The sequence below is a fragment of the Lissotriton vulgaris genome, chromosome 5 (genome assembly GCF_964263255.1).
Source record: "Lissotriton vulgaris chromosome 5, aLisVul1.2, whole genome shotgun sequence".
NCBI lineage: Eukaryota > Metazoa > Chordata > Amphibia > Caudata > Salamandridae > Lissotriton > Lissotriton vulgaris.
This window is the reverse complement of record NC_141693.1, coordinates 1,961,299,998-1,961,322,085: the sequence shown is the minus strand read 5'-3', so window position 1 is coordinate 1,961,322,085 and position 22,088 is coordinate 1,961,299,998. Positions and strand designations below refer to the sequence as shown.

The 22,088-nt window shown below is 45.1% G+C and overlaps 1 protein-coding gene across 5 annotated transcripts in view; it reads right to left on the bottom strand.

Moving 5' to 3' along the window:
- VARS1 (valyl-tRNA synthetase 1) overlaps nucleotides 1–22,088 on the bottom strand; it is a 210,202-nt gene that overhangs the window by 138,825 nt on the left and 49,289 nt on the right. For 3 of the 5 annotated variants that reach the window (XM_086924645.1, XM_086924644.1, XM_086924646.1), the window contains exons 3-7: nucleotides 17,058–17,201; nucleotides 16,408–16,555; nucleotides 15,010–15,188; nucleotides 4,749–4,833; nucleotides 3,945–4,045 (exon numbers count right to left, since the gene is read on the bottom strand). In XM_086924645.1, coding sequence (XP_086780771.1) covers nucleotides 3,945–4,045; nucleotides 4,749–4,833; nucleotides 15,010–15,188; nucleotides 16,408–16,555; nucleotides 17,058–17,201 — 657 coding nt within the window. The remainder of the gene's footprint in view (nucleotides 1–3,944; nucleotides 4,046–4,748; nucleotides 4,834–15,009; nucleotides 15,189–16,407; nucleotides 16,556–17,057; nucleotides 17,202–22,088) is intronic. The other 2 variants (XM_086924647.1, XM_086924648.1) reach the window with 1 other exon arrangement.

The window sequence follows — 22,088 nt, the reverse complement described above, 5'->3', positions numbered from 1 at the left end:
AAGATGGAGGGCATCCATCTTCTGAGAGACCTACTTCAGGAGGGGGACTGGATGGTCCGTTTGGATCTGAAGGATGCCTACCTCACGATTCCCATCTTTGCCCCCCACAGGCGCTTTCTACAGTTTCGGTGGGGTCACCGGATTTACGAGTTTGTCTCCCTTCCTTTCGGACTATCGTCCGCGCCGTGGTGCTTCACTGAAGCCTGTGGTGGAACGCTTACGCATGGAGGGCATCCGTCTAATAATTTACCTAGACGATATTCTCCTTCTGAACCAATGCCTGTGAACGCTACTGTCCCATCTTCAGAGAGCGGTGACTCTTTTGGAGTCCTTGGGATTCATCATCAATCAGGCCAAGTCGGGCCTTACCCCGGCACGAGACATGCAGTTCCTGGGTTTTATGATAAACTCAGTGGACGCCACCTTGTCCCTTCCCTCTCGGAAATTGTCCAAGATCAGGCACGAACTGAGACGTACCCTGGCACGTCCTACGATCTAGTTACGCCACCTGGCCAGGGTAGTCGGCCTTCTGTCGTCGTCCATTCAGGCGATTTTTCCGGGGCCCCTTCACTACCGGGCCCTTCAGCGCCTCAAGGCCCTTCACCTTCGCAAGGGTCTGACCTATTCACAAGTCGTTCCACTCACGGAGGAGGCGAAGACGGAGCTTCGGTGGTGGATCGATCATATGGACGCCTGGAACGGGTGAGCCATTTTCGGTTCGCAGCTGGATTTGGTAATCGAATCCGATGCAAGTGGCCTAGGATGGGGAGCGCGCTGCGGCGCTGTTTCTACAGGCGGCGCATGGTCATCAGCAGAACTAGGCCTGCACATCAACTGTCTGGAATTAATGGCAGGCTCCTTTGTGGTGCGGTGCTGGACGAAGGACAGGCTTCGGTGTTGTGTCCTCTTGAAGATGGACAATGTGGCGGCCGTGCGCTACATCAATCATCTAGGGGGAACCAGGTCCAAGGCATTATCTGATCTGGCTCGTTCCCTATGGGAATACTGCCTGTCCCACGAAATTTCCTTGTCGGCGGAACATCTCCCAGGCTCTGCCAATCTAGTGGCGGATTGGTGGTCCCGTCACTGGAGGGACACCAGCCTTTGGCAACTTCGCCCGGACGTGTTCGAGGCGATCAGGGACAGATGGGGTCCGTTTTCAGTGGACCTTTTTGCCTCGCAGCTGGACGCTCAACTGGGCCGCTACTTCAGTTGGCGCCCGGACCCGGAGGCAGCGGCGACCGATGCATTCTTGCAGGACTGGAGCAAGGAGAAGGGTTATGCGTTTCCCCCCTTCGCGATGATCATGAGACTGTCCACCCAAGTGAGGAGACAACGGGCGGATCTGGTGGTGATCACCCCGATCTGGAGGTCGCAAGTCTGGTTTCCAGCTCTGATGGAACTTTCTTGGGATTCTCCAATCCCTCTACCCCGCGTTCCAGATCTCCTCAGGAATCCTCAAGGGAACCCTCACCACCTCCTGACCACAGGCAGCTTGTGCCTGATGGCCTGGCGGGTCACAGGAGACGTTGGCAAGTCCCGGGACTTTCGGAGGACGCTGCGGCACTGTTGGCCAAATCTTGGGCAGATAGCACCAACAAGAGATGCCGGTCTGCATGGGCTAGGTGGAGTAGTTGGTGTCTGCGATTCCAGGCTGATCCCATGGGGGCGGACATTGTCCACGTCCTTAACTTCTTAGCTTCCCTGTCGAGGGAGGGCTTGGCCTACAGGTCTATCAATACCTTCCGTTCGGCCATTTCGGCGGGTCACGTCCCGATTGATGGTAAGCCCATAGGCGAACACCCCCTGGTCTGTAAGCTGCTGCGTGGGGTGAGACTTGCGGTTCCCCCGCAACCTCGCTACTCAGTTTTGTGGGATGTCAATAAAGTTCTTAACCTATTTCAAGACTGGCCGTCTAATAGATACTTGTCCAGAAAACAGATTTCAGCTAAATTAGCTATGCTGCTTTGTCTGATTTCATGTCGCAGGGTCTCGGATGTGAGAGCCTTGGACCTTACGGGTCGCATTCTGTCCCCGGATGGGGTAACCTTCCATCTTTCGAGGCGTACTAAGTGCGATTCCCGATCGATCTCGTATCCTGCATTCCCAGATGTCCCAAAGTTGTGTGTGGTTAGGGCTTTAAAGGCCTACGAAGTGGCTACTGTTGACATACGCCCACAGGGTGTCAAACAATTGTTCATTGCTCTTACTAAGCCACATAGAGCGGTTTCATCCCCTACTATTGCGCGCTGGGAGCGCTGGGTTATGCAGGAGGCCGGTATAGATACTTCCCGGTTTGGAGCCCATTCGGTTAGGGGGGCGATGGCGTCTAAGGCTTTTTCCCTGGGGGCTCGTCTGGAAGACATTCTGAAGGCAGCTGACTGGTCTTCCGACTCCACCTTCAAGAGATTTTACTTTAAGCCAGTGCCTTCGCTGGCTTCTCTGGTGGTCGACAAGCTTTGAACTAGCCTAATCAGAAGCCTCCGCTCCTGACATAGAATGAAAAATTTCCTAGCTAACGTACAGGAAAGTTTCAATTCTATTAAGGAGGCAGAGGCGAGGATTAGCCCACCCTGTCTTCTTCGAACCCTCCCAGAAATTCTACGTTGGGTCAGTAAGTAAAATCTTTGATGCAGTTTCCTTACCAAGTATGTTGCACAATGGTTCTCATGTCGAATTCAATTATTGCTGGTTTATGATGAGTTATGACGTTGGATGCCTCTCAATGATGTTGCCCATGTGGTGCGTAGTTCACTTCTTGGGGCCTTACGTAGTCTTCTTGTACCGTAGGTGCGGAAGCAGGCAAGCAGGACTGACGGATGTACTCTTGTGGCAGTGTCGCAGGAAGAAAGAGGAAGATAGAGTGCCAGAAGGGGAGTTATGAGGAGCCCTGACCTGGGATTGGTCAAGTGCGGGACATTTTCTGTTTCCAATTTTCCCTGATGCTCATGGGAAATGTGGTTTTTTGTTACTAATGTTGATATCTTTCATGGCTGCTGGAGTAGAAATAAACGAGAAAGAACAGCCTAATCCTCGCCTCCGCCTCCTTAATAGAATTGAAACTTTCCTGTACGTTAGCTAGGAAATTTTTCATTCTACCTCGCAGAGTCTCAAGGAGTATTGCAGACCTGCTCCCACCATTATAATACGAAGGGTCATTTTTGTCTCTGAAAAATATTACCTCTTCCTAATAGAGAACCTCATGTCCCCTTTGGCAAGTCCCAATAGAAAAGGGGTTACAGTTCAAGGGGTGGTTGCTAGGATAGGGATGAGGGGACATACTTACCAGCAGACAAGTTCAATGGGTTAAAGTAAGCACTCATGACCTGCGTCTTTTATCTGGATTTCCTCTATATTAATGTATGTGCCCAGCTAACTGTAAACCGCAAACATAGGCTCTACATTCCATACAAAGGAAAATACCAGAGAAAAAGCTTCTGCTATATAACAACAATTTAAAAAACACCCCTCCTACGCTTCAGGGCGGAAGTAAAGAACCAGCCTCTTCTAGGGCCACAAGATGGATCACCTCACACTCTCTCAACACTGGATAATGTCTCAAGAACGATTCCATGAAACAAATCCAGTTCTTGGTTTTTGTACATCCTCCAGTCATGTACAGAGTCACGTTATTGTGTAGCTGGTTCATGCTTTACATGTACACCACAGACATATATGTAGTTGTTCACCAACACATTCCATCATAATACACTCAAAAGACGCAACATTGTTAGATGATTATATCATAAATAATTATTTTGTTTCGATTAGTGCCACAAAGTACCAGGGAAGTCTCAGAATACTAATACTACATACAGACAACCTAGGAACCCACAGGTTCCATGTAACGTGCTGTATAAGGGGCAGATAGCAAACTATTCTGCTACAATATATCAAGATGCATGTATTTGAGGTCTTGGAGGCTGTCGACCCCATACACTTACCCCATACTCCGGCTTGAAGAACCCTTGCTTCTCCCACCACGGGTACCATGCGGCTTCTACATATTGTGGGCTGTAGGAGTCTGGCATGGCACAGGCTACATCTATTACATGGAGAGAAAGGGATGGCACATATGAGTCATGAGACGGAGTGCCCCAAAACCATAATCATCACCAGACCATAACAAGGCCCTACCAACCCTATGTTTCAATGCACTTAGGAAATCCACACAAAAAAGGGTAACAACTGAAGTAGTATATTACTGTCCAATGTGTCTCTTTAAGAAGTGCCACCAATAAGCAGCTTTTGAGAATATGTGTATCAGCTATAGTAACTAAACAAGAACAGCAATGGCAACCAAATCCTCACAACATGTTTGAAAATGGACCCCTCTAAACATTTCCAACAGAATTGGATAGAGGACATGCACTACAAAAGACATTCATTTAGTAGAGATCACCTAGTGGTCATGCAGTTTCTGCTTGTAATGGCATGGGTCCCCCTTTTGTTATCAGTGTAATGTTCAATGCTGTGCAGCTACGTGTTGTGGTTCCGATTTAAGACCAAACCAAGGAGGTTTATGAAGCACAACAGGAAATTTTAATTCAACACCACACTCTACCAGTTCCCCATTTCCAGCAGTTGATAAAATGAAAACGGTATTTGTTGAAGGGGGCGGATTCATCTAGTTTAGATAATGCAGTGGAGGCAGACCAGCTCCCTTGCAGAATGTTCACCGACATAATGTTTCACACAAACATCTACAATTAGAAACAGATAGTTTACTCACTACACCCTCTTCATACCTTTCTTCTCCCCGGCTGGTGTGGGTAGGTCATACGTGATCACTCCAAGGTCCTTCTTCTCTTTCTTCTCCACTTTCGGTTTCTTCTACTTGCCAAGAATCAGGGAGGTATTAAAGGAGGAGAAGAGAAAGAGCATTTGTTTTATGGTGGGTGAACGGTCAATGAAGCCTCACCCTTTGCACTATACCAAGAACTGGACCACCGGCCAAGCTCTCTCCGTGCCGCTGTATCACTCTTGCTCCTGTCTTCTCCTTGCTTTTTACCAGCTTTTTGAGTGCCTTCTCCTTGCTTTTCCCTCGTTTTCACTGCTTTCGCCTTGCTTTATCCCAGGTTTTCTTTTACTGTCTTCTCCTTGTTTTACCCTTGTTTTCACTGCTTCCTCCTTGCTTCCCCCCCCCGTTTTTTCGAGTACCTTCTCCTCGCTTTCCCTTGGTTTCCATTGCTTTCTCCTTGTTTTTCACTCATTGCCACTCACTGCCTCCAGCGCCCTCCCTCCTTCCAGGATCTTCTTATGGAGGCCGCAGCGTGACCCCATTCAGAAGGCATCAGGCCTAGATCTCCACATGCTGCTGCATCGTCCTTGCTCCTGTCTCCTCCTTGCTTTTTCTCCTGTCTTTTGAGTGCCTTCTCCTTGCTTTCCCCTTATTTACAAAAAAAGCAGGTAAGGACTACAGCACCATAAGACCCTAATGGCTGATTTCCCATGCTTTATAAATCCTTGATTGAGAACATTTGGGCCAGATCTTATTCCAAGTATACTCGCTAGTAGTAAACCCTGTACGTACATAATGTCCATGGATTGACCAATACCAAAGCACTACATCTAATGCAGGGCCTTGAGGCCAGATGGCACTGTGATTGAATCCAGAAAAGAACACTCACTTTACGCTATCTAAAGTAACAGGGAACGTTTTTAAAAAACATTTATGAAAAAGAAAATCAGTGTACATTAAACTAATTGTTACTTTCAAATAAGAATTCAATTAATAATTTGGATTTATTTTCCATGGCTAGTCATCATTTCTGCCACCCAATGTCAATAAAATTAGGACCTTTCAATGTACTAATAATAAAGGTTACTTTTTACACATCAAAAAACGACGTACTTTGTATGAGGTGTAGAGAATTTTGAGTGAAGGTCAACTTGCTGAACCTCAAAAGTAGAAAGATCAAGGATGCTTCTGGGCCAATGGATACAGCTTTTTATCGAACTAGACAGAGGAGGACAACCCCTAGACCAGAGCAGCAGGCATAAAAAGAGGGAGCAATATTTAGCAGTGACCTGACCTTCACACAAGTCCAAGCAGTCATCCATAAATGCCCCATAGCCTAGGCTTCGCAAACCATGCTGCACAACTCTAAACTTGAGCCACTCAGACCACATCACATATGCACTAAAGAAACTAACTTGGCTTCCAATTTAAAGGTCACAAAAAAAAGACTATGCCTGGTCCATAAAGCGTCACACATTCAAATCCCAAAATATCCAATCTTCCAGCAAATAAAACTCTTCCAAATCTAGAGGCCAGAATCCTTGAAGTGGTTTGTCATTTCACCAGTCAGTACCAAAGATTCTGATGTGTACTTCCAACCGCAGATTTCACACCTTAGTATTCTACCCAGGTGCCAACTGGATGAGGTGCGCTGCACATGTCTAGGTGGAATTGTGTGGTTTCACATACCGCCCAAGGAGTGACAGAGTGGAGCCACATATAAACGCCACCCATTCGCACTGACGGCAGTTCCTTTCTTTCTGCGCCTTCTGAAGCGGATCTGCAGCACCGCTCCCAACTGTGTTGGTTTCTTGATGCTTCTTCATAATATTTCAAACCAGTGAGAAAAGGAACAAGGTCCCTACCCAAAAGGACAGCTTTCAAGCGATGTCGCCACTGCAGGAAGCAGATGTCAGTCATAGGGCCACACGAGGTGTGTCTTTGGTATCTACGCTCAATCCACGTCTCAAAGTTGTGCACTAAGTGAGATATCATGCACCCAAAAGCGCTCAGAGACCAGGAAGTCGACGCTGTATGTTGCCGAACACAAGAAGTTGCGACCTCCGCTTTAGTATTCCTCCCAGTCCAAGTTATGCACTTGAACCCAGCCCGAGGCTGTTGCCAAGACCGCTCAACTTCGCTCTAGAGGTCCTCTGGTAAGCTGTAGTCCAAGCACAAGGATAAGAAACTAAAGTGGGTCTCAATCCCATCCCACCACTCCAACTCTAACAAGCATTTGCAATGCAATAGGTCTCGCATTATTAAAGTTAGAGCTATTGGCATTGTAAATGGCAATACCTTTTATTTATGTTTTTGCTTTTAAAACATAAATAAAAGGCACTGTCATTTACAATGCTAATAGCTTAAACTTTCGCAAAAGTGAGACCTATTGCATTGCAAATGCTTGTTTAAAGGATGCCCCAGACACTTCTTCCCCAACCTACCAACCTTCAGCGATAGGACAACACTGCAAGCTTATCTTAGCAAGTCCATACCTGAATACAGCGTGCTTCGAAGAGCAGCACATGCGCTGCTCAGGATCGACCTAAAAAGTCTCTGTTTTAATAGCATTATACAATATGCTCGAGTGCATACAAACAGCCACATACCACGAAACAGAGTCTAGAAAGGGAGTGATGAGCCAACTTACTGTTGTTGCCTTATCCACCAGCCTGCACCCATTAAATAATGGGTTGAAACCAGCGGGTCCTACATGCTCTACCACTGTCCAAGCAAGAGGGGTGTGTGTCCAAAGCACAAGATGGCCCCTCAGAACGGGCTGCAAAGGAAACAGGCCGTGAAGAACACTCACCCAAGGGCATGGAGCAGAGGTGGCACCCTGTCCAATAGATGGGCACACCTGGTAGGGCAGTGTGCCAGGCTCTTGTGCGCCCTCTTGTGGGAGTGCAGCACCACAGCATGCTACCAGGCGCCATGCTCCAGGCCCTGCTCTTCTGAAGGCAGTCACTATGAACTGCACGTTGGTAAAGTCCCATGCCCGCAGGAGAGGTCTGAACATGCAGCTCCTTCTGTGATCTGCCTTGCGTCGCAGCACTACACCGGACATCTGCAGTTGTGCAACGGGTACTCAGACACGGAAGCTTTGAGCAACAGGGGCCGTATTATACATGAAGTGAATGTTCCTTTATTGCGCTGGGGGCACCTTTTAAAAAGGTGTGCCCGGCACAGTTTAGGAATTCCATGGGACCCACTGTTCCCACCCCAGACGGCTGCAATCAGAGAGCGCACTGCCACTTCAAATCTAGGCGAACAGAGCTTTGCTCACTTTCGCATTTCTCACCTAGAGCCCTACTTTATTTTCCAACCCTTTGCAGCAGGTATACAGTGCGGCACAGGAGCTCCCTACCCCAGTTAGTTCACCGAGGAAGCAGGAAAGCAGCATCTGGAAGCATCTACAGTTCTCCGTTCATTCCAGCCTTGTTTAAACCCCCAGTAGCAGTTCATTGCTCGGGGGCTCAACAGGTAAACACCCACCCCATGGAAACGCAGGTGACAACTAATTTGCAATGCAATAGGTCTCGCATTAGGAAAGTTTGAGCTATTGGTATTGTAAATGACACATTTTTTATTTATGTGTTGGTTTTGAAAATCGCGAAATTAATAGTTTTGTCATTTACAATGCCAATACTTTTAACTTTCGCAAATGTGACACCTATAGCATTTGTAATGCAATATGTGTTGTATTTACTGGACTTAGATGTATTGATATTACAAATAACAATTGCTATTATTTCTTTTTAATAATTAATAGTTAAATAAAAGTTATTGTAATTTATAATGGCAATAGCTTAAACTTTTGTAAATAACTTTTGTGAAGATTATGTTCAGTGTATTTTATTGCGACGAAAATCCGAGAACAGAAGTGAAATAACCTCTTTTGGTGACAATTGTAATAAAGCTTGAAACATTGAGAGGACATATTTGCACCAGTTGTTGTTGAATGGTTGCACAGATTGATGCTGTGGTGGTGCCGAGTGATGTTGTGGTTGTGTCGAGTATTGCTGTGGCGTTCAGTGATGCTGTGGTAGCGCATAGTGATGTTGTGGTGCCCCTGTGGGATGCTGTGGTGGTGCTGAGTGATGCTGTGGTGATGATAGATAGATAGAGTGTAATTATGTGGCGTGTAACTATGTGGCACTGAGTGGTATTTGGAGTGTATGTTGCATTGAGTGCAGTGTAATTATGTGGCGTGTAATTATGTGGCACTGAATGGTATTGTTTGGAGTGTATGTTGCATTGTAATTATGTAGCAAATAATTATGTGGCACTGAGTGGTATTGTGTGGAGTGTATGTTGCATTGTAATTATGTAGCATATAATTATGTGGCACTGAGTGGTATTGTGTGGAGTGTGTGTTGCATTCAGTAGAGTGTAATTATGTGGTGTGTAATTATGTGGCACTGAGTGGTATTTGGAGTGTATGTTACGTTGAGCGAAGTGTAATTATGTAGCATATAATTATGTGGCACTGAGTGGTATTGTGTGGAGTGTATGTTGTATTCAGTAGAGTGTAATTGTGTGAGGGTGCAGAGTGTGTGTGTGAGGGTGCAGAGTGTGTGTGTGTGTGTGAGGGTGCAGAGTGTGTGTGTGTGTGCGAGGGTGCAGAGTGTGTGTGTGTGAGGGTGCAGAGTGTGTGTGTGTGAGGGTGCAGTGTGTGTGTGTGTGTGAGGGTGTGTGTGTGAAGGTGCAGAGTGTGTGTGTGTGTGTGAGGGGGCAGAGTGTGTGTGTGTGTGAGGGTGCAGAGTGTGTGTGTGTGTGAGGGTGCAGAGTGTGTGTGTGTGTGAGGGTGCAGAGTGTGTGTGTGTGTGAGGGTGCAGAGTGTGTGGGTGCAGAGTGTGTGTGTGTGTGAGGGTGCAGAGTGTGTGTGTGTGAGGGTGCAGAGTGTGTGTGTGTGTGAGGGTGCAGAGTGTGTGTGTGTGAGGGTGCAGAGTGTGTGTGTGTGAGGGTGCAGAGTGTGTGTGTGTGTGTGTGTGCGCAAAGTGTGTGTGTGTGAGGGTGCAGAGTGTGTGTGTGTGAGGGTGCAGAGTGTGCAATAGTCTCAAAACAACTTCGAAACTAAGGTCAGGAAAAAAGAGCAGCCAACCCCACAAGCAGGTGGGAGAGGCAGAACCTCACTCCCGCCTCGACTTTCAATGATAAAATACATTCAGACGACGGCGTGTCCGAAAGTGTCTGTTACAACATAAAACAGGTTGTAAAAACGTAATTTTACAAGCAACACCAAAGACACATATACGACTTCCTGAGCAGCAGCCGACTTGTGCTGGGCGCCGGTTCAAGCATGTGGAAATCATGCAAAACCCAGAGCACCCCTTAACTTCCTGTCTCGAGGACGAGGAGTCCGTGCGCCCTCGCGCGTAGTGTCAGGGGGTGGGCGCGTGCAGTGTCAGGCTTCCCTCTAAAACTCACTCACAGACTCGGAGCGCTTGAGGGAATAAAACCCGCCTTCTTAGGGAGATTCGAGACTTCCAGAAATAGATACATTTTGTCATCCATTACTGAAGAGTCTCCCCCGGCAGAAGATTACCCTTCTGTTTGAAAGGCACTTGGTGAAAACCATGATCTCCCACGCACTCTCGAATGTCTCTTTTTCACGTTTCCCTTGCAGTAACCCAAATAATTCCTCAAGATGATTGTTGGTAACGCTACTCTTGTAAAGCGTCATGATACCCAAGGGCTATATAAAATCACTAATTAAATATAAACAAAACGCCAAATTGGGCTTATGTTATTATCTACTCTGGAATTAAAACGATTACAATCCGGTTGTCAATACTGTTTTTTTATCAATGCATTGGGCAGTACTTATAGGGGTTGCCATCTGGGTCGAATTTTACCAAGAGGGGCGGCGTTATCTGAAGCCCTGTAATAGTGAGAAAAGTGGGCAATAAACCAAAGTGTGCTTTTTCACATTAAATTATGAACTTAAAATAGCGCAAACAAAAATAAATTACATTAAACCTATTTAATAGCTGTACAAACTATGCCTAAACAAAAAAAGAATAGTAATTTCACACCCCTTCATACAAATGATTACCATTTTTTCTAAGAAATACGGCCACCAGTAGAACATATACTGTTCTGCATCTACTCAACTTTAATGGCATTTCCCAGTGTTAAAAGCTAAATGAATAATCATCACAATATAACACATGTCAGGGACTTTATGTTATTTGGGCAATTCGCCCTTCCTCGCCACTTTTAACTGACCCCACATAGTCCTAAATTCTAATCTGAGTTATAATAGTTGATAAATGTAATTCCGAAATATAGAGTAACAAAATCTCACATTGAAGAAATTAAGAACACTCTTTACTGGCATATAAAACTCTGTGCGGAATCTTAGGGCAGAACAACCCAGCCATTAACTAATGCAATGGATCAGGCAGCAGAAACATGGCATACCCACAGCTGGTAACACACTATAGCTATTAACCAGAGGTGCTCTATGCAATGAATACCATTACAAACAAAAGAACAAATGAAATTAAACAAGCAGTGAGGGCAAATGACGAATTGGAAGAATGATCCATTGGTAGAAGAGGAAAGTTATCTTGTCGCCTTTGAATACCCGAGCTGAGCAGGTGGGGAAATAAAATTAGCGGCATCACACAGGTGATGCATGCAGAGATTGTGAGGGGCAGTCTTAAGAACTCAGTGTTAGCCTTCACCCTCCCTTGGTGTAGCAGGAGGACATGCTTGTTTAGGAGGGAACAGACCATAAGAGTACAGGCTATACAGTAGTACTGGCAAGTTGATATCACGCTACCACGTTTTGCAATACGGTTATTGGGAAATTGCGATCACATACACGAAGATTCGCTCAAAGTAAGAACATGTGTTAGGTGCTCAGGGTAGTCAGAACAGTGGATATTTAAAAAAATATGGGGGCAATAGCTGCGCCCAGGAAGAATGTGACATTTTCATTCCTTCTTTTCCCTTATGATGCCGCCATCAATCCTGACGCAGTCCTCCTCTGAAAATGACTTCACCCAGAGATTTTAAAAAGAGGATGACCTAAACCCTGCAAAATGCAGCAAGATGAGCTCATCCAAACTCTGCAATCTCGAGTCCAGTTTTCATCAGACGAATCCATTATCTTATTCCTGCAGCAGGCGGTACAGTGGAACCAGCCAAGCAGCAGGCATCACATTAGTAAACAAGATGCGCGCACGCACTCATGAAAACGAAACTTAGCGTGGGGGCGGGACTTCCGTCTTGTGCGCGAATCAGCGCCCACGGAGTTCTTGGCCCGAGTAGCAGTGGTGACGCGGGGCTCCCATGCCCGAGGGAGAGCCCCGCGGAGGCTACAGAACACCGGATTGGCGGTAAGTGGGACTGTATTCGGGAGCGGGGGGGGGCGTGTGTGTGTATGTGTGCGACGGCGGGGGTGTCTCTGTATGCGTACGTGTGTGTATGTGCGCTCGTGTGTGTGTCTCTGGTGAGGTAAGGGGGGAGCGTGTGTGTATGCAGTGTGTGTATGCGGGGTAGCTTCTCTGTATGTATGGGTGCTCGTGTGTGCGTGTGTGTGTGAGCGAGCGAGTGTCTGTCTGTCTGTGTGTGTGTGTGTATATGCGTGCGCATGTATGGGAGGGAAGTGCACGGCGCGGGACGGAACGTGCGCGCACCCAAATCCGGCTTTCAAGCTCGTAACACCCTCTTGTCCCTCATTCCCCCGAGACGGGCAGCTATAAGTCTCCAGCTGGACGCATCCTTCGCATGCTATTCCAGGCGAGACCTAAAAAGAAGGACATCACAATGGCAGTCGCACAACTTCATGGTCTCCAGCCACATTCAGCACGCAGCACCTGGTGGATTACGATGGTTGTCTGCACCAGGAGGTCGCACTAACAGTGGGGAGAACCCAGGCGAGATCTTTTCACCACCAACGAGAAGCATGATGTCAAACATTTTGTAAGCTGGATTTTCCGCAGATTATTCCAGCTGGAATGAAACATGGGACTCCAGAACACATTCCCACCCTGCCTACCGACCCCCGAGTTCTGAAAAATATCAGGAACACTGAGCCCAAGTCATCCAAGTGGCTCCAGATTAAGTCATAAGCGTATTGTACTCAAACATTATGGGCAAGAGCATCTGTCCTTCGATCAGGCTACCACTTCACGAGGAGTATTAAAATGGAAAGGAAACGTCCAGCAGTTAGTTCATCGAAGTTACGACTTCAGACGTCTTAAAACAACTTATTTTTCTTCAACTTTAAGGTATTTCATTAAAAAAAATTAGTTTGAAAAATATCAATGGAATTAACTATTCTAACATAAGAATTGAATTCAACGAACTAACTGTTGGAGTGGCCTTTCCATTTTGATACTGTTTATGTATTTTGGTTATCTAACAGCTAACCCAAGGAGGTGGGCAATTTAGCAGTCGAACGAGGGGAGTCTACTAGTTTGTGCAGTCAAGTAGCCTTTGGCCGTCATACAGTTTCTTACCTCACGAGGACATCCTCTCACACCAACAGGGCCCTCCACCCGAATCGGCGCAATCTAACCCATGTGGTGATCTAGCAGCAGCAATGGACTGTGTTCGACCTCCTGTATGAAATGGTGGAGGTCATCCTAGCCACCAGGCAGCTTCCCAGGAAATCCATTGGGAGCTGGGACAAATTTGAGGCTTGCAGTGGTTTTCACAAGACTTACTCCTTACAAGCAAAGCGTTTGGATGTCCTCATTAATTTCATCTTTGGCCCAGCAAGGTCTTGAAGTGGACACTATTATAGATCATTTGTCTGAGATTTTGGCCTTTCTACATTTGCCGCAACTAGGATCAACAGTCCTGCTGCGATGAACTTTATTAATAGTTTAACAAATGTTCTCTTTCAAACAATTTTCTGATGCTACAGTAGGACCTTACCTGCTTTTGGCATTTCTTAAGGGTACGCCCTTCAAACCGACGTATAATGGCTTGCTGCATCGCGCCTGACTTTAAAGCCTGTCTTCCTCATTGCAATTACATCAGCTTATCATGTAATTAAATTTCACGCATTTTCAGTGTAACAGCTCTACTTTTCTGAGACAAATTGGTACGGAGAACTCGAGCAACATTCTTTCCATGAATGAGACTCCCTTCCCCGTTGGGAAATCCATCACCCTGCCTGAGTTAGTTTCTCTCCTTCACACCTCGAAAGCAGGAGAGGCTCCATTAGCGGGACCCCAAAGGAGTTTTAAGTTTTTACATAAAGTATCATCAAGTGGACTGCCAACTTTCTGGGAGTTCTTCAGTGCAAAGGGAAGGCCGAGTAGAGGAGGACCTTGTCAAATTGGTTTATCCCCCCCATTAAAATCTTCTCCACACCGGTCAAAAAGGAGCCTCTCAAAAGTCAGAGGCCCAATCCACCAGGGGTAAGACTGCTACTTCTGCATTGGCATGCAGAGTGCCTGAGTGCCTGTCCTTCACAACTGTCACTCTGGGACGTGGATGTCAGTGCACACGTTTACAAGGAAATACTACTCCCTTGACTGCCAGATTCGACAGAAAGGGCATTTTGCCTGCTTGGTCATGCAAGACTTTTTGGTCTGACTTCACTCCAGACTCTCCACGTTAGGAGGTACTGCTTTGGCATCTATTCTAAAATGAGTAATCTGTGGTTAGACATGTCCATCAGAAGTGCCTTACCTTTGGTAATGCTCTTTTGGTGGATACTCTAACTTACAGTAGATTCCTCACTGTCCTCCCAGATCTCACTCTGTGGAATGGCCTCTTTCAACATTTAAAAAGGCCACAAAGTTAGTACTCCGAACCAATGAATGCTCATGCTCCACGTCAGAGGGTGTAGAAAAGTAACATTATAACACAACTTTTAACAAAAACATACATAAACTGTTCCAAAAAGATATGGCTGAGGTGGGAAGGTAGGCAAAAATGATGGATAGGGATGCGACCTTCGGTGATAGCCGGTGGCAGCGATTAATTCAAGCATTCCATACATTGCTGTTGTTACAGTTGACGCCCTAAAACTAAAGACATAATTCCTTCTGTTAAGGGGCCAGGAATCAAACGGACCTTCAGTAACTTAAAGAACCCAGCATCTCTGAAGAGTGTCAGTGAGGATTGTTTACAAAGAAATAGAAGATCACTCTATCCACATTTCAATCCATCAAGGACATCAGAGATGCCACAGACCTTGCCATTCCAAGCTGTAGACCTGTGTCCAGACGTCCGATGCATGCTTCAGGAAGTGCAGGGGCAAAAGGAAATGAGCAGTAACAGAAAGTAAAGAATCATACCTCAGTCTGCTGCTCCTTCAGCTTGTCTTTCTTCTGCTGAAACTTATCCAGTTTCTCCTTCTTCTTTGCCTCCTTCTTCAGCTGGGCGGGTGTCTTCACCATCCCTTCCTCCTCAGCCTGGGTCAATGACGATTGTGCGGGAGCAGGCAAGCTGGAGGAGGCTGACACTGGCTTACCTGCTAACGCAGATATACAAGGATGAGTTGAGTAGACCGTCTCACAAAGCAGGGATTATAGGTCCTATAGTCTAGCAATCTGGCATGACAGTCATACGAAAATGGGCAACAGCAGTAATCTTGACACATCGATCATTGGTTGTTCTCAAAATCATTCCATTAACAAATCTAGAAGAAGGCGGACGCATCTACTTCATTTTACTGATAGAGCGAATTGTATTACATTACCCACAAATACGAAAGGTCTTGGGAGCAGAGCGATGGTAGAAGCAATAATTTTGTTTTCTGCTCAAATGACAGGTTTTGGCAAAGATCTACACCAATTTCAGGATTATTTCACAGTCCATACAGATTCAAAAAATAATATGGAGTATACTGCCCGAAATATTAGTTCTTTTTAAACATCTTAAAATAATTTTATTCTCACCGTGGACTGTAAAGCATTTTGGCATAAATATTCTACTTTTTAAATAATGTTTTTAGTAAGAGGTCCACGCCCCCAAAATGAGTTCTCTGAAACATCCTAAAATAATGTTATTCTCACGATGGCCGGTAACAAACATTTTGCCATAAATAATCTAATTTTTTACGGTTTTTAATATTTGCCCCCTAAGAAAATAATCAGGTTTTTCCCCAGAAAAACAATTATATTAAAGCACACTATACAAACTTAATAGTGAAAGGGCGAGAGAGAGCGATTACACTGCTTAATTTAAAAACATTTGGCTAGAATGGGCTTTCGCAATAAGAGTGGCTCCCTGCTCAGAAGGGGAATTTGGGGTCCCGCTGCTGTGGCAGAGAGTTTATAAAATGCAGTCTCATGGACGCAGCCAGAAGATGAGGAGGTTTGTTAGGTAAAAGGTAATGACTGGGTTTCTGAAAGAAAAGTGATCTGGTAATGTAAGATCCTCTTAAAGAACTTGTACCTGTGCACAATCACAGCTTTGCAGTTAATATATTTTCAGCTAAGTGTCAATTAGTTTGAAGTTTACCATCTTGTTTTCCCTACAAGTCCCGGATTTTAATTTGCAGAACCAGTATTAAGATTGCCTACTTTTTAACTGTTATCCTCTTGTGCATGTAATTCAAAGCGATGTGTTTGTTCTCTGCATCCGCCCACAGCCCAGGTGCTCTAAACTTACCTTTAAAAGCGCTACTATTTGACGGACGTACTCATTCTTTTTTCTAGACTTCTAGGGTTCACCAACATTGCAAGACATACCTTTGTTCTCAGACACTTTGGGGCACTGCGAGGTCTTCTCACACAATGTCACCTCCCCCAGGACTTTCAGGAACTCAGGCTGATGAATGCATGTCTGGAACCAGCGGGTAACATTGGGGACAGATTGGCGAGCAGCGGAGTCCAACACCTAATGAGGGGAAAGAGGGGTGCACTGATTACACACACACACACACACTGACACTTGGGGTTAAACATGTTTGCTTGTCTTCTAATGTCATGGATCCCAGTGAAAGGCACACCAAGTAGTGGAGGCAGGCAGGTCCTACAACTGTTGTTCACAGTCTAAGGAAGCCTCATACCATGAGGCAACTAACCAGAAGCTTCATCCAATGATATACCCAGACAGGAAGCATCATCTTAGACACCATGAGTTACTGTGTCATCCCATTAAACACATGGGCTGGAGGCTTCATTCCACGATGAACTTAGACAGGAAGCTTCATCCCCTGAAAAACCAGCAGGGTTGGTAGCTTCTTACCAATATACACCTGTGCAGCGAAGTACCTCAGTTGCCCATTTGTTCAGTAAATAATCTATTGTTACAACCCACAGCGAAACACAACATGCCATGAGGATTGGCATGGTGAAGCCAAAAATCCTCACAAAAATATTTATACAAAAATACTCACATATTTAAAGGGCAGAAGTAGAGAGGAAGCCACAGCGATGTCAGCCAAGGTGATACGCTCTCCCACCAGGTATGTTCGCATCTTCATGTGACAATCCAGAGTGTGCAGTACCTTCTTCAGCTCAGTCTGTGCCCTCTCTGTGATCTGAGGAATTACAGCAGCCCAGAACAGATGTGAAAAAATGGTTACTGTGAAGGCAGGAAGCTACAGCGATGCGAGGAGAGCTAACTTATCGCCTAGACCAGAGCAGGCATTGCTACACAATGAAACAGGCCTGATCACTGTCACCATGTAATACTATTATATACATTTTACAATATGGAACCACAACAAAAGATTTTCACGACACAAAGAGGAAAGGTTAAGCAAGAATAGCAAAACTTAACATGCAGTAAAGAAATCATCAGACAAAATTTCTTTCACGACATTCATTAGGCCCTTCCCCAGAATCCGCAAAACAGGTCATGCAGTGGTTGAGTGGAAACCAATCCAGTGCCATAATAGTCGTGAACCAGAAAAGATTCTCAGGCAGGAGAATAAAAGCAAGAGACCTCTATTTTTGCCAAATTTTGAATAGACGAGTCCATAAGGTGCTGCCATGGTTTTGCCAACTTTTGGCCAATTATGAGCATCAACTTTCAGCTTTAACCGAATGCTGCAAAGCAAATAATGTCTTCACTGGCTGGGTTTTAATTCAGCTATCATTTGACAATACAATCATTAAACCTGTGGAGACCACCACGTGACAACCATCAGGAGACACCAGACAAAAATATAACAGTATCTGTAAGAGCAACAATCAGTACAACGCTGTATAGGACTTGGATGAAAATGCCAGAAAACATACATCATCTAGATTGAAAAGAAATGGGAGTTCACCAGACACACCATGTGAGAACGAAAGTCAAGCATGGCAGCTAGACAAAGATGCAGAAATAGTGTAGATGTGTTGCATCTAAATGTGATGACAGTGTAGTGAAATGTGGAAACAGGAGACTTGAGTTCTAATGGTGGCTGTAATACATGACAAAACTGTGAGATACCAAACACATCACTTTATCCTATTAACCAACTGGAATCTGCACATTTGTAATATTGAGAAAATTGCTTCATCTGGCAAGAACTAGTACTGCTCTTACTGTGCCAGTCAGTATTTCCATAATGCTCGACCTACTGTACCCTTCTCTTAGGTATCAGCTGGCTATAGACATTCCACAACAACTCCTGGAGTACAAACCCTTCAAAATTTCCCTTTGTATCCATTTTCTCAGTCACCTTGAAAAGGCAACAGAGATGGAGGAGAAAATGGCAGTCATGCAGTTAATTTAAAGGTTCAGGACAGAGAAATTAACGAGCACTGCAACACACGGAGGTTTGGAAGGATAAGGTTACAAGTTAGAGACTCTCCTTCTAGGCTTTCAGTGATTACACATACAATCATCCGAATAAAGGTGTTTTATGCCCGGATCAAAACTAAGATGGCATCTCCACAAACCAGCATAGCCCACACCACTACAATGACCAATGTTGCATATACCCAAACTCAGTCTAATGCATAATGTAGTCTGCGACTGCCCAAAGCAAGATGGTGTCCAACTGTTGTACCGGTGTCTGGCTGCGTGCAGCATCTCCGGGGTCTGCAGGCCTCTGGTGGCAGCGGGTAAAAGGGAACAGCCCTGCTCCTCTCATGTTTGCAGTTGAGGATCTTGGATTCGTCCTTCACACTGGTCCTTAGTATGCAATCAGATATTCTCCCATGATAGCATCAAAACTCAGTGTGGCACTGTTTTGGGGTCGCTTTAAATGCTTCCTCCACACTTTGGCACTCTTTAGGTAGTAAGGGATACATGGCAATTCTCTAATTAAAGTATTGTAGGAAGATTCAAAGGCTACTTTTTAAGAATTATTCCAGTCCAGGCATTAGCTCTTTCTCAGCCCAAACCAAGATGGTGCACATTTTATTCATACTGGAGGCCAGTCATGAGACTCAGAACTACTTCCTGCTTTCCATGCTACACTCTAAAAGGCCATCTCAGATTTTATGGAAGGCATAGCCCAGGCCTCAGGCAAATGAAGCTCTAAATAAAGAAGACCCCCACTGCATCAAGCCTTGAACAACAACACTGCAAAGGAAGGCCATGAAATAAGTTTCAAAATGACCACAACTGTAAATACAAACACCAATTCAAGATGGCAACAGAGTTGAAATTAGAGTAAGTCCAGCTCCTCTGTGTGGCTCTTTACACTTGGTTACATAAACAAGTTCTGACCGAAACGCAGCTCGTCCTGTTCCCTCATTATCATCCTCCAATAGGCTTGAAGATTAAGACATCTCAAAATTGCATGAAGGAAAGTACCTTATTTTCGGTTACACAGGTAGGGCTCTTCCCTTTTTTTTTAGAGCTTAGATCTATTTCAGTAAGCTCTGTGAAGGACCCTGTACTGGATCAGGTGGGACCATGCCTTAATAGCCACTTCTCTGGGGTGTATCGCGACCGCCTCCCAATTTATGTCCTCCAACCTGCCTAGACCGTGTTTCTATCTCTGTTGGAGGGCTATCAATTTATCAGACATATTTTTAATCAATGTTTTATATGAAGAGCAGAATACAACAATCAAAGCAGTGTAATCTGGCAGCTCTGGCCAATCAAATGCTTCCGCCTGCAATGCATGTCTGAGTTGCATATATTTACATATCAGAGTATGTGAAAGGTCATATTCCTCTTGCACCCGTTCAAAGGTCTTATTGCTCCCATTTTCTTACATGGGTTTTCTTGTTGTCGCCAGACCCAACCAATTTCAACTGTACTGAATCAGTCCCCCTTCTACCGGTGCTGCTGGTTCTATCCAATAAGAATCACCTACAGCTGCTGAGCCCACCGAGTATAAGTATCTCCTGCAGTAGCAAAGTCCACTCAAGCAAATCCCTCCCTCAGCTGCAGAGTCCACCCAATAAGTATCTCTCGCAGTTGCAGAGTCCACTCAAAAGAATCTCCTGCAGTGGTAGAGTCCACCCAATAAGTATCACACAGTTACAGAATGCACCCAATAAATATCCCAAGTAGCTGCAGAGTACACCCAATAAGTATTTATTTATTATTTATTTATAAAGTTTTATATAGCGCGAACTTGATCCCAAAGGATATCAGCGCGCTTTACAATTTGAGGCAAAGGTAACAAATCAGAACATTAGTCTAACATAGGGAATCTAATGGGCATTGAATCAACTAGTACAAACATAACAACTCAATATAACCTTAGTGCACGAGTCATTTGTTTTTCTTGCAAATAAAAATAAAACTGCTGGTCACGAATCCCATGGTTTCAGGGCAGCAAAAGAGGGGAAGAGGAGTTGCCCTAACGGTTAGGGCGGCTGCCGCAGCTGTCCGGTCCACCCAATAAGTGTCTCCCACAGCTGCAGAGTCCACCTAGTAAGTGTCACCCACAGTTGCAGAGTCCACCTAGTAAGTGTCTCCCAGAGTTGCAGAGTCCAACCAAATCAATTTCAGATTGCCCGACTTACTTACTCCTCTAACCAACTTTTAGAGCTCCACAGCCGTCAGCACGATGACTGCGTGCAAGTGCATTTTGATACTGCTGAGTATTTGCTGAATATTTGCGATAAGTGTAGCTTGAGACTGGATTTTCAGCCCCAAAAAGTTCAAAAAATCCTCAGTGACCCTCCGCACCATACTAAAATTCGGGACTCTAGTCGTCCTAATTCTATTAGCCCTGTTTTTAGGTTTTTTAATATGAATTGTCGTTCGCTTCCAAATCACAGAGCAGACATATTTGATATTTTGACTAGTACACGACCGGATGCTATTTTCTTAAACGAAACCTGGATTCATGGGAGTTCTGGTCCTGATGTAGCGGCTGCGCTACCAGTTGATTATTTCATTCTAAGATGTGATCGCGAAGACAGAATGGGTGGTGGGCTTGCTATTATTTTTAATAACCGGTATACATGTAAATCTGTTAAATTAACCCTTAAGGGATGTGAGGCTATGTCTTTCCAACTAGCCTTGACCCCCCCATTTCACCCTCTCAGGAGTGTTAATTTACCATCCACCTGGGCCAGCTGCCCATTGGGCCGCTTCCCTGCCAGACCTAATCGCCCCTCATTTGTTAAGAGCAGCTACTTTTACTATAGTGGGGGACCTTAACCTTCATTTGGACGATCCTAAATGCTCTGTTAGCACTACTTTAATTACTGATCGAGCGGCCATTAATATTTTGCTTCATAATAAAGGTCCCACTCATGTGGCAGGCCATTTATTAGATCCCATTTTTTCAACCCTTCTCAATGTATGTTGCTCCTCTGCTCTCCCTGTCCTTTGGTCAGACCACTTTTTAGTCGGTTTTAAGGTCACAACAGATCTAAATAACCTTTTTACTTCTGCTGTAGGTAATAAGTTCAACTCTATGAACTGGGGGAAATTCGACATGAAGTTTTTTAACACTCTTTTAACTAATACTATCCCTACCATTAACCAGGTCTCCATGACAGACCTGGAGTCGATTAATAGTTGGATCTCTAATTCAGTGGATACTCAGAAGGTAAAAAATCATCGCCCTCCTGCCCCTTGGTTTTCACAATGCCTTAAAACAGAAAAAAGTAAATGCAAAGTGCTGGAAAGGCGTTGGAGGAAGGATTATGCGTCCGAGTCTAAAATTGCTTATAAACAAGCAATTAGAAGTTATCAATCCCTCTGCAATACTGCCCGGGCAGGTTACGTGAGCTCTACTATCACCAATGCCCAATATTGCCCAAAAATCCTTTAAATTGGTGAAAGAACTCTCCGGAGCTGGTACCCAAGCTCCCTCTCCTATTCTCACGGAATCCCAATGTGAGGATCTTGCACTGTTTTTTTTAAAGAAAAGTAGAGACAATTTACTCTGCTTTAAATTCTTCACACTTGAATATTACACAGCCAGCTTCTGTTGCTCCCCTACATTCTAAGTCCGACCCTTGGCCGAAGAGCATTGGCTCCCGCTTGATTCAATCACTCTTAGTCAGATTCTCGGCAG